This window comes from Delphinapterus leucas, chromosome 16 (genome assembly GCF_059928025.1).
Source record: "Delphinapterus leucas isolate spDelLeu-1000000601 "Yukka" chromosome 16, BTC_Dleu_Yukka2, whole genome shotgun sequence".
Lineage (NCBI taxonomy): Eukaryota > Metazoa > Chordata > Mammalia > Artiodactyla > Monodontidae > Delphinapterus > Delphinapterus leucas.
The window spans coordinates 10524839-10537271 of NC_143144.1; the positions used below are offsets into that span (position 1 = coordinate 10524839).

Consider the following 12433-nt stretch of genomic DNA (forward strand, 5'->3'; position numbering starts at 1 on the left):
CAGTATTACTCATGTTTTATCTTCTTTCGCTGCTCTATGGTTATTGAACTTGGATCTTGCATTTTCAGTGTTCTCAACTGTTAGATGAGAATCTAAAAGATGAGTACTTTGAGGAGATCATGGAAGAATATGAAGATATTAGACAAGACCATTATGAGTCTCTCAAGGTAAGTGACAAAAACAGGTCCCCGTTTGTTTGGGTAATAAAATGATCCTACAGTTTTTTGTTTTTTGGTTTTTTTGGCCGCATCAGGTCTTAGTTGTGGCACGCAGGATCTTCGTTGCGGCATGCGGGCTTCTCTAGTTGTGGCCCGTGGCTCCAGGGTGCACGGGCTCGGTAGTCGCAGTGCGCGGGCTCTCTAGTTGTGGTGCACGGGCTTAGTTGCCCCACAGCATGTGGGATCTTAGTTTCCTGACCAGGGATTTAACCTGCATCCCTTGCATTGGAAGGCGGATTCTTAACCACTGGACCACCAGGGAAGTCCGATCCTACAGTTTTTAATGTGAATTTGCTGTTTGGAGGAGGGGAAGGTTTGGGATCATTTTTGGGAAGTCCTACTTTCTAGTTCACATCAGCGTTCTTCAGTGTTCCCAGTAATTTTGGGTTATATTAAGGTTAATTTTATTTATTCCTCCAAACATGTACTGAGTAAGAAGTAGGTGTTGGGTGCTGTGCTGGCTGCCACTTATGAGAATGAATAAAACATGAGCTCATAGGCAGCAGGGAGATGGGGACTGAGTGTACTGAGGTGGCTCCCACAGATCCTTATGCTTGAGGAAATAATGGAAGAGAATGGAGACATTAGACAGGACCATTGTAAGTCTCTCTGCCTGATCGCCCGAAGCTCTCTGTGCAGAATGTTTCAAGAACTGTCCCTCTGTAGACTAGCTTCAGGAGATGCATGGAGACTAGGCATGATTACTCCTTAGAGGTCGTTGGGATACTTCTTCCTGGTTATCTGCTTGCTGGGCCTTGCGTATGGGGAGGCGGGGGGTGTATTTCAGGGGTGGCCAGGTAAGTGAAATGGGATAACAGACAGCGAGACGGGAACAAGTTTCTGAGGTGTCAGCTGGACCAGGGCACTGTGGTTGGCCTTCCCCTTCCTTAGTTTGCCTACGTTTGGCTGTTTCTTCGTTCTGCCTCCTGGGCCTCAGGGCGGTCAGTGGCCACCACTTAATCCCAGCCTCAGGTGAAGTACAGGCAGGAGGCCTCACCGTAAAGGCTGCAGGTCCGCCTTGCATTTACGTATCCATATGTAACGGGTGCTCATTGCATCTTTACTCTCTATTGTTCTGGTGCTGATGTGAAGCCATATTAGATGGAAAAGGAAGAGCTTTCTAGGATCTGAATTTTCGTGAATAAAAGCATATGTTTTCTTGCAAAACTTATTTACTAGCTTCCTTGGGCATGCTTTCATAGTAGCAGCTGAAACGCTGAGTCTCTGACTGAATAACTTTTCCTTTTTTCATAGGAAAGAAGATACTTAACCTTAAGGCAAGCTAGAGAAAGTGGTTTCCATATTGACTGGCTGTCAGAGCCTCCCCCAGGTCTGTATGGCTATTGGTTAGAGAAAAGTGCATGTGATAACTGTGCATTTACTGAGCAGCAGAATCAAACAGGCAGCTAAAAACTCTTAATTATGTTCAGTAGTGATGACGAAGGACAGTGATGATCAAAAATAAAAGTCTACAGGTGCCATTTATGGAGAACTAAACACTGTCCTGAGATTGACCTGCAGCGGCTCTGAGTCCTTGACACAGGAAGTGCTATTATCCCCACTTTTACTTGAAGAAACTGAGTTTCGGGTAATAACTTGGGAGGTTACTAGCATTCTATCTCTGATCTGTCTTCTAAACCCATACTCTTGCCTCTGTGCTTTGTTTGAGTGGGCCTCCTTCAGGTTGAAGCCAATTCTAGAGACCTGCCTAGGTGGTGCTGTCACTACCTTGGCCTAGGTCCCAGGCGGGCCCAAGTGCAGACGTGGAATGTCTAAAATTGCAAATGCCTGCGCGTTGAACAGACCTTAAAACATTGCAGTGAAGCAGGCTCTCCTATTTTTGTTCACTCTCATTCTCTCTTGGATGCTTCCCTCTTTTGATTTCTTTCATTTGGTTTCTTGCCCTTCTGATTTCTAGCCACTTTTCTTGCCTTGCATAGGTGTTCATGAAGGAATAAAATGTGTAAGACGTTTTGACAGGTTCAAAGAGGCATGTGATAGGAATGCAAAATCGAGACAGGGTGAACAGGGGTTATATTAATTGAATCTGTATTTCCAAGGTAACATCTCAAATCCACTTTCATTGCTCACGACCCCTGTGTTCTGCACACACTCAGCAGAGTGGATTAAATTGGAAACGTAGGTGAGCTGGGTTCTAGATTCAGTCCTGCTGAGTTCAGTGCGGTTTAGTGAGAAGAAGGCAGATGGGGAGCTGGGAGGCTTGGGTTCTGATCCCAAGTGACCTTGAGCATATTGCTTCCATGTTTGACAGTTTCTAATATGTAAAAAAGGAGTTACTTTATGGAAATGTGAGGATAAAATAAGACATATAAACCTTAGAAAAAATATGAATCACTATATAGTCCAAACTCTTATTTTCTCTTTTCCTTTCAGTATGAAATTGGAAAAATATCACAAGGGGGAGCCCATTTTAGCCAAGCCAAGCGTCCAAAATACATGTCAGTGGCAGTAGTCCACTGAAGGCCTGCAGCACCAGGTGGCAGTGGTGACACTTTTCAAGTGGCTGTTTAACCCCCATGTAGGGCCCCTAAGGACAACCCAGCCTTAGCGTAGTTGCAAGAAGTCAATAAAGAGAGAAGGAAAGGTTCTTCTCTCTAGGCCTTTGGTGGTAAAACCTCAAACACATCTCCAACTCTGGCCGACAAGCTCATTCAAGAATAACACCCTTGAGTGACCCGGAAGCAGAGCGTTTCCCTGACTTTCCAGGCAGGGTGACACTTCAGTCAGGAGAATAGCTGTAATTTCTTTTTCATTACCAAACAAACCAGCATAATAGAATATTTACAAAGCAAGGATTGTCCTGTATAATAAAAAGATGACCAGGAACACATGGGGAAAAGCTACCATGAACTATGTCAAAAGGTAGAGATTTCCAGGCAAAATTAAGAAGCTGCACATACTTTTCTTTTCCTGTACTTTCACCTCTCACTGTTACTGTCTAACGAGGGAAAAACACTCTTGAGACTTCCGTGTTATCCCTGAGCACCTGAGCGTGGTGCTTTAGTTTAAGTTCTCTGATCCTTATTTGCAGATCAGGAAACTGAGGGCATGAGGGCTGGGAAGCGGGCAGCGGAGTGGTCACCTTGGACCCCAGCCTAACCAACCGGGACTTGGTGGTGCGGGGTGGTACTGGTGCCCCAGGAAGCCCAGTGGCACCGTCTGTCTCTGAAGTCTTCACCAGTATTTCACTTAGGATCTTTTTTAGATTCACAAGGAGGTGTAAAGAAGACTGTATTGAACATTCGTGTACCTCCACCAGGCACTTAAGGAATAAGCTACTGCCCACTTAAAAAAGACAAAACCATACATGTGGGAATTACTGTGAGCCCCTCCCTCCCCTGCAGGATCTTGAATTTGATGCCTCATTTCCGTGCATTTCCGCAGACTTCGATTATGTGCATATGTTCAGTAGGCAATACATTGATCGATTATTGATTCATGTTTTTAAACTTTATGGAAGTGACCTGTTACATGTGTCTTTCTCCAGTGCTCTTTCTTTTAGTATTGTCTTCATTTGTACAAGTGAGATCAACCCCAGTCTGTCTTGTTTCTTGGGCGGGGGTGTTGGTGGGGAGGGTTGAGGGAAGAGTTTCCAAGGGCGGTGCAGTCAGTCAGCTGCAGGGGAAGAAGAGGTTTTTTTAAGATGTGCTGGCGAATTACTCCTTCTCCTCAGTAATTTCAAGTTCCCCTCTTTGTAAAACAACTCCTCCGGGTGACAGGAGGGAGGCGGAGCGTGGGAGCCAACAGAGCGGGAAGGCCTCTGGCAGGCGGCGCCAGGCATGAGTGGCACTGAGCTCCAGGCCGGCGCCAGGGTTCACGCCTCTCACTCTGTCCTGTAGTGAAGCCCACATTCCTTGGGACTCGGGTCTTTGAAGACTACGACCTGCAGAAGCTGGTGGACTACATTGACTGGAAGCCTTTCTTCGATGTCTGGCAGCTCCGGGGCAAATACCCAAACCGAGGCTTTCCCAAGATATTTGACGACAAAGCTGTAGGTTAGTTCAGTAAGTCCTTCCATCCTGCCCTGGTATCCGAGACATGGTCTTGGGACTTTGAAGACAAGAATAGGTGGTGAGCAGCGGGGTGGATTATGCAGGAGAGAGTTTACTGTTATGACATGATGTAGGGTACTGTTCCATCCGCTCGGCTCTTTGACAGTTTGTAATCTGCTGGGTTGGTCCTTATTTACTGACTACATTTCGCATTTCATTTATCCATTCTTTACTAAATGTTTATTGACATCAGTTACATGCTGGGCACTGGGGATAAACAAAAGAAAAATGTATCAAAAAGAAGATGTATCATCGCTGCCGTCTGGTACCTGGCTGGCTGGTGCAGCATTGGAGGGTGATTCCCGTACAGCAGGACGAGCTCCTGCTGCGGGACCAAGGCCCAGCTTCTGTGGACACAGGGAAATGAGACAGACCTCAGAGTGGGACATCAGGAGAGGCTTCCTGGAGGAGGTGGTGTTTGAACTGCTTTTTGAAGATTAGTGGGAGCTACTGGGCCTGGGACTGGGCATGTGAGGTAGTGATGAAGAAAAGGACACTCCAGGCCGAGGAGACCGAGTGGGAAGGCACAGACACGTGGGCTGACTTGGGGACTGGCAAGGAGGCTATTGTGCCTGCTGGGGAGGGGCTGGGGGTGACAAGCTAGTTGATAGATAAACTGCTAGCTCTGCGTCTCGCTGTCAGCCCTGCCCCCAGAGACATGGGACCGAAACACTAAGCCCTTCAAAGGGTTCTGTAACAGCCAGCTCAGAGCGAAGTGGGGGGTGGACTGGTGGGTGTGTGGGGTTAGGGCTGAGGGGAGCCTGGGAGAGTGGCCCTTGCCCACTTCCTGGGGGGGCCCTGGGGTGCGTGTTAGGTGCTGTGACTCAGCGGCTCTCAGGCTAGCCGAGGTGCAGCAGTGGGCAAGGGCCTCTCATTCTGATCTGCTCCTGGGTGATCACAGATGAGCAGTTGAGTGGCTGAAGCAGGGCTGGCCAGGCCCGGAAAGCCTAACCCTAACCCTGCTGGCTCCCGCCGGAGCCAGGTGAGGGCCTGACGGGCCCTGGGCTGGGCCACCCAGGAGCAGCACTGAAGCCACACTCCACTCCTCAGGCTGTTCTGCACCCCCAGGGGTCACGGCGAGGTCAGGGGAGCTGTCTGTGCACGAGGAACGTGGTGGTGGAAGGGTCTGGCCTGCCTTGTCTCGCTCTCTGTCTGACACATTGCTGCGGGGAGCCAAGAGCTGGCTCTCTGCCTTTTGTTAAATGGAAAAATAAGTGGCTTGAGCTGGCGAAGCAGACTGTGTCCGGGAGCTGCACTTAGCAGAACTGCTGAACCCTTAGCTCATGCACCTGGGGTTGCTGATGGCAAACACTGATTTTTAAAGTATTTGAGGGGAAAAGAGAGGGGTGAAGAGAGAAGATGACTGAGGAGAGGTAGTAGTTTTAAAAAGAAGCATTCTTTGCTGGTAATTATTGGCATCTCTAAGTGAATTCTTACGATATTTTCCTAACAGGTGAAGAAGCCAAAAAAGTCTATGATGATGCCCAAAATATGCTGCAGGCACTGATTAGTCAGAAGCAGCTCCACGCCAGGGGCGTGGTTGGGTTCTGGCCAGCGCAGAGCAGCCAGGACGACATCCACCTGTATGCGGAGGGCGCGGCACCCCAGGCCATGGAGCCCATCGCCACCTTCTACGGACTCAGGCAGCAGGTGCGGAGGCCGTGCGGCCAGCGGACACATTGCCCTACTCTTTGTTTTAAGCACTCACAAAACATAAATAAGAATGGTGTAAGTTTGAACTTCGTGTAAGCATAGCTCTGCCCCACCTCACCCCAAATGACCAGTCACAGCCCCGAGCCCAAGGCATTTGTGATATAGAGAAGGGGCCAGTGTGGGTTTAGAAGCTGGGCCTCTCGGGCACCAGCAGGAGGGAGGTGTTTCCTGTCGGGGTTGGATGGGTGAGGAGAAACACTGCTGCTGCCTCGGGGGGTCATGCACAGGTGGACATTCACTTGCTCAAGAACATTGGTTTGCATCCGGGCCTGTCATTAAAATAGTGGCGGCTCCTTACTCAAGGCGGGGGCGGGGGGGGGGAGCAGACATTCGCTGGATGTCTGCCAGGGGCCAGCTGCTTAGCAGGGCACTTAATGGACCATCTTGTTTCATTTCCACACAACCTGTTGTCGGGCAGTTTATATGTTTCCATTTTGCAGAGGTGAAAACGAAAGCTGATGGAGAGTGCGCTGAGCTGCGCAGCTCGGAGGGGAGAGCCCAGCCTGTCCACACCCCGATGGCTGTTCTCTCATGCCACTGGCTTCTCCCGGGTCATAGAATAGGCTCTCCTCCACATGGCTCCCTCTCCTATGACCCCACCTTTAAACATGCAAATCTGTAAGCATGTCCCTTTAGCTGCTATAAAAAATGAGCTGGGGCTTCCCTGGTGGCACAGTGGTTGAGAGTCCACCTGCCGATGCATGGGACACGGGTTTGTGCCCCGATCCGGGAAGATCCCACATGCCGCGGAGCGGCTGGGCCCGTGGGTCATGGCCGCTGAGCGTGCGCGTCCAGAGCCTGTGCTCCGCAACGGGAGAGGCCACAACAGTGAGAGGCCTGCGTACCGCAAAAAAACCCACAAAACTGCCCTGATCAAGAATCGGAGCCAGAATTCACCAGTCATTAACAAAGGACAGTAGCAAGTGATTCTCGCATGGTCTTATTACCATTTTCAGTCATTCAGGAGTGATAGTATTGCTTTTAATCATAATCACAATGTAATTCATAATGTCAGATGTTTTAACTATAACCACGTCTGAGGGAATCCTTAAACTTGGGACATTAAACAGTACCATAACAAGTTAAACGGGGACAGCTACACCATTACTGTGTGCACCCAGGCCCGGTACATCCTCAGTCTCTGCACCCAGGCCTGGTGCATCCTCACTCCGTGCACTCAGGGTCAGACACCTCAGAGCACAAGAGGATTCTAATGTTAAGTTCTAGCCCCTCCTCACTAGGGAACTGGTGACTTTTCTTTTAAAGAAGTAATTAAGGTCAGAAACCTCCACCCTGGCCTGAATTTCCATCCTTCAAGTCCTGTGTCTTCTGACCTCTTTTTACATCCAACACCATTCATGTCCAGGCAGTCTGTGAGGGACTGTATTAGGGCATTTAATATAATGACTTTTCAAAGTACGTGTATTACCTACCCAGATAGCTATTTCTAAGGATGTGCTTTTTTCCAGTACGCTGGAAAATTCTGGCTGCAGCGACTTACTGCTCCGGGAGTCTTCTGTTCTGAGTGGCTCTGATCGCTGTCTATTTTAAAGAGCTGTGTGGCTCTGTGACCTGTCTCTCCTTGTGGTGCTGGGAAACTTTGTATCTCCTGGCTTTTGTTAGCAAAGAACAGTTGTTGGGCAGAGTACAAGTGGAAGGCAGCTCCTCCCTGCATAGCTGGCCCTGGCTCTGTGACATTTCCACTTGCCTTTATCAAATACCTTCTTGTCTGCAGCCACTTAACTGTTTTTTGCCCAGTGTCGATTAGACTGTACTTGTTTCCAGAGCTGGCAAGCAAATAGCTGTGAAGCTTCTGGGTTGACTGCTCATTAATTGATCTTTCCTAAGCAGTGTTGTAATAGTGGTCAAGAGCATTGGTTGTGGATCAGACCCATGGGCCTGCCACTGTCTGACCTTGAACTAGTTCTTCAAGCTCTCGCTGCCTTGGATTTCTTGTATAAAATGGAGCTGGTGGTGTCACTTACTTCACAAGGTTGTTGAGAGGATTGGATTAGTTAATTCGTATAAAGCACCAAGACCAGTGCCTGACACAGTCAGCACTCAGTAAATATTAGTCATTTGTTATTTACCTTCTCAGCAAACGTGTTGATTGTGAAGTATGTGTAAGACCCTATTTGTCAGCTCAGTTGCAGGGATAAGTCAGTCATCAGCTGAAGATGGAAAGCAGGCGAGGATGGCCACCTGGCCTGAGGAGAGAACCCCAGAAGCAGATCCTGCTCAATTTTTTGATTGGTTTCAGGCCAGCCCAGCAGTGTCCTTAGCCATCCCCTGACCCACCGCCTGTGGTGGACAGCACGTGGCCCTGTGTTGCTGACCTTAGCCGTTTGTTGAACTGCTTCTGTCGATGTAAAGTAGAGGCTTACACACTTAGTGGACCCCTTTTGAACATAACTTTAGGATTTAATGTGGGTCTTGAATTGAAAACACTTTTGGAGGAAAAGAAAACCTTTTTATATGAATATTTAGGGTTCCACTTCCTGTAGGCATTCAGTAAATGTTTGCTCAGTGTGTGAATGAGCGAGTTAACTGGTTTCTCGACTGTGTATGTCATTTCATGTCATATCTTTCTAAAAATCTCGTTCCATTTATTTATTCAACACATGTTTATTGAACACTCACTACATATCAGGCGCTCTTCTAAGTGCTGGGGATGTAACAGTGAACAAAAAGACAGCCCCATTTGAAGCTGTATTCTTTGGAAGGTGATCGATTGCTCTTCTCTGTGTGTTGGTGCCAATTCCATGCTAATGGCCACTCTGCCCACTCCTTGTGTTTCAAGGCCGAGAAGGACTCTGCCAGCGCAGACCCCTACCTCTGCCTCTCGGACTTCATCGCCCCTCTGCACTCGGGCGTCCCTGACTACCTGGGTCTGTTTGCCGTCGCCTGCTTCGGGGTGGAGGAGCTGAGCAAGGCCTACGAGGAAGAGTGTGACGACTACAGCAGCATCATGGTCAAGGCGCTGGGGGACCGGCTGGCCGAGGTAGAGCCGCGGTGCCCTGAGGCCAGAGTGCGCGCGCACGTGTGCATGTGCGTGTGTGTGTGTTTGGCTCTAACAGCACACATACTCTTAAATCCTGTATTTTCGAGTTACTCTCACGCCTCATCTCTGGGCACAGAGTAGCCTTCAGCGATGCTGTAGTTGGAGTGGCCCGTGGAGCCTTGACTTCATTGTCTTGGTTCTGGTGTCACCCTGTGCTTGTGATTTGATGTTTTCCAGAGGACCCTGCAAAAAGCCAAACAGGTTCTGTTTCAGAGCTTCTCGTTCTGATGTTGGGCTCGCCTGTAGATCCCTCATCTTCCTCTGTCGGGTGGGGCAGCCTAAGCTGTGGGAGCTGCTCCCCTTTTCCCGAGGCTCACAGCAGAGTCACTGGCTGCTGTCATGGTCCCCGCTCCTCCTTCTGGCCACCATAAGCTGTAGCCTGAGCGTCAGAGAAAGGTCTGAAGGGCCTCGGGTCCTCGGATCATTGAATACGATCCTTGAGAGCCCGGGCTGAGGCCAGAACCGAGCCGCAGAGCAGCTGATGACAGCACAGATGAGCTGAGCCTCCGGCCCATCCCTCTCGCCGGTTCCCCCACCTGCTGTCGGGCCAGGGAGGTGTGTTTGCGGGCGGGACGGAGGGCAGGAGAAGGGCTCCCGCCTCCATCCGATGGCGTGTTCCGCCCCAGGCCTTCGCCGAGGAGCTGCATGCGCGGGTCCGCAGGGAGCTGTGGGGCTACTGTGGCGGCGAGGAGCTGGACGTGGCCGACCTGCGGAGGCTGCGCTACGAGGGCATCCGGCCGGCGCCCGGCTACCCCAGCCAGCCCGACCACACCGAGAAGCTGACCATGTGGAGGCTGGCGGATGTGGAGCGGCACACAGGTCAGCACCGGGCAGGCGCGCATCCTGCCTCATGTTACACACACGGTAGCTGAGGGAAGGCGTGCGGATGGAGCAGGTGGGAGACACGGAGAGGCTTACAGTGAGATCCCTGATCCCATCGTTTCTCACTTCCAGCAGTGTGTTCTAGTCCTTCACCTCCATATTATTATTATTATTTTTTTTTTTTGCGGTACGTGGGCCTCTCACTGCCGTGGCCTCTCCCACTGCGGAGCGCAGGCTCCGGACGTGCAGGCTCAGCAGCCATGGCTCACGGGCCCAGCCGCTCCGCGGTGTGTGGGATCCTCCCGGACCGGGGCACGAACCCGTGTCCCCCACATCAGCAGGCGGACTTTCAACCACTGCGCCACCAGGGAAGCCCATATATTATTATTATTTTAACAGGAGGAAAAGAAACTCATTTCAATTCGTGCACATGGAGGCCCTGTAGAATTATTGTTGAGTAGTGGTCTTTTATCACCATTTTCAGGTTTATCAGTTTTCATTATTTTCTTTTCACCTACAATAGATGGGAGCTTAGCTGACTCACACCAGCCCGTACATCCCCTGCCCCATTTTCCTATTACACGTGTGTTACTGTTTTCAGTCTCTCCACTGTTGAGTGACCTTTGTAACCTTTAATAATGTATTTCACGTCACTCTCTCCTTCCACCACTTCTAGGAGTGTCTCTGGACCCTCGTCTCACAGAATTCCCACCCTTCCCTTCCGCTCCCTCTCTCTTTACTTCTACACCACTGTGAACACAGTGTACTGTTTTCAGTGGAGTTCATCAAAAGCGTGCCATCCACGCCGAAGACGTTAAAGGAATGTAGATGGACATGAAGAGCTATGAGGCTCATTGAATCTGGGCTGGCAGGGATGGCACCGGCTCCAGGAGACAGGAGACGGGGACTTGGGGACCCGTTTCTGCCGTAAGCCAGCTGGGCGATCTTTGGCAAAGCACCGAACCTTTACGTCGCTCCATTGCCTTGTCCAGAAAGTGAATGGCATAGACTAGATAGCCTTGGTGTGGGCTCATCCTCAATGGGGCCTGGCTGGCTGTCATTCCCCTAGTGGCCTTGGCCTCACAGGTGCGCTTGGAGGTCCAGGTGGTGTCCCCATCTGCAGGGTTGGAGTCCTTGTCTAGAAGGCCCAGGCGTAACCTCCATGGCTGATCTTGGAGGGCAGGTATAAGAATGTAGAGAGTCTTTTCCAGGCCTCTCCCCCCAGGTTAGAGGAGATCTGCACATCCTGAATTTGTTCATCCCTTCGGCGGGAATTTGCTAGACGAACCTGCTCACATCTTTCATGCTGTGTTACGTGTCCACCTGGAAGGCACAAGCTCACTCTCATTCACTTGTAAACAAGAATATACTGGGAGCCTACCACTCGGCAGGCCTGTCTCAGCACTGAATAAACTAACGTTTCTCCCCATGCTGCTCTCCCCAGGCATTAGGTTGACAGAATCGCTGGCCATGGCACCTGCTTCAGCAGTATCCGGCCTTTACTTCTCCAATTTGAGGTCCAGATATTTTGCCGTGGGGAAAATTTCCAAGGATCAGGTAGGTTAGCTGTTTCATTGTGTGTGGCATCCCTAGATGCCTGTCTTGTTTTGAATGGAACTGTTAAACCTGTTTTATTTTACATGTGAGTGAGAATAAAATGAAAGGGTAAGGATGAAGAAATGTACTCCAGTTTATGTCTTGATTTGATTTCAGCCCACTGCCCCATTTCTCGCCCTGCCGTTTACACAGAGACCAACCCTCCTACACCCCTGCCACACACACACCCCAGCCAGGCTCTCAGCCTGAGGTAGATACGACATGTTGTTTTTCTGCCTGGAAAATAAGGCACCTCGATGAATAGATAGATATCTGTCTCTGTTTAACTCAGTGGATTACTATTAAGGCAAAAGACATAAAACGTACTTAATGTATCTTGGCGAATGCTGTGTAAACTTGAGTTCACAAAGTCTTATCATTTTGGTTTAATAAACTACTTTTAATCTTTTGCAGATTGAGGATTATGCTTTGAGGAAGAGCATGTCTGTGGCCGAGGTTGAGAAATGGCTGGGACCCATTCTGGGATATGATACAGAATAACTTCTTTTTTTTTTTTAACCTTGTCTATACTTGTTTCCTCAAAGAAACACAGTCAAAAGTGCCTTAATAATAACAGCACAGCGGCCGCGAGCCTATCTGCATCTGGTTGACCTTTGTGCCACTCCAGGTTGTGGACGTTTGGTGGGACCTTGTGGAAGAACAGAGTGTTCCTACAGTTCTTGGAAAACAAGCAGCTGTTTCCCAGGGGACTTTGAATGAAGAGCAGTGAGCAAGATCCGGGGGGGTCCCCGGTCCCTCGGGACTAGGACAAGCCGGAGATGGAGGTCTTTTGCATTTCAAAGCAAGTCAACTTGCTTTTTTCATTTTTACCCCAGACCTAGGAGACCATTTCTTCCTTTCTTTCTTTTTTCTTTTTTTCTTTCTTTCTTCTTTCTCAGAGAAAAGGCTGAAAGTCAGTTGAATAGGGGTATGTGACCCTGTGGCAGAGT

At 49.6% G+C, this 12433-nt stretch overlaps 1 protein-coding gene across 2 annotated transcripts in view; it reads left to right on the top strand.

Moving 5' to 3' along the window:
- MTR (5-methyltetrahydrofolate-homocysteine methyltransferase) overlaps positions 1–12009 on the top strand; it is a 114293-nt gene extending 102284 nt beyond the window's left edge. For both annotated transcript variants that reach the window (XM_022553110.3, XM_022553111.3), the window contains exons 26-33: positions 69–167; positions 1473–1548; positions 4079–4234; positions 5745–5941; positions 8805–9005; positions 9692–9884; positions 11332–11444; positions 11898–12009. In XM_022553110.3, coding sequence (XP_022408818.1) covers positions 69–167; positions 1473–1548; positions 4079–4234; positions 5745–5941; positions 8805–9005; positions 9692–9884; positions 11332–11444; positions 11898–11984 — 1122 coding nt within the window. In that variant the 3' untranslated portion in view covers positions 11985–12009. The remainder of the gene's footprint in view (positions 1–68; positions 168–1472; positions 1549–4078; positions 4235–5744; positions 5942–8804; positions 9006–9691; positions 9885–11331; positions 11445–11897) is intronic.
- The last annotated feature ends 424 nt before the right edge of the window (positions 12010–12433 follow it).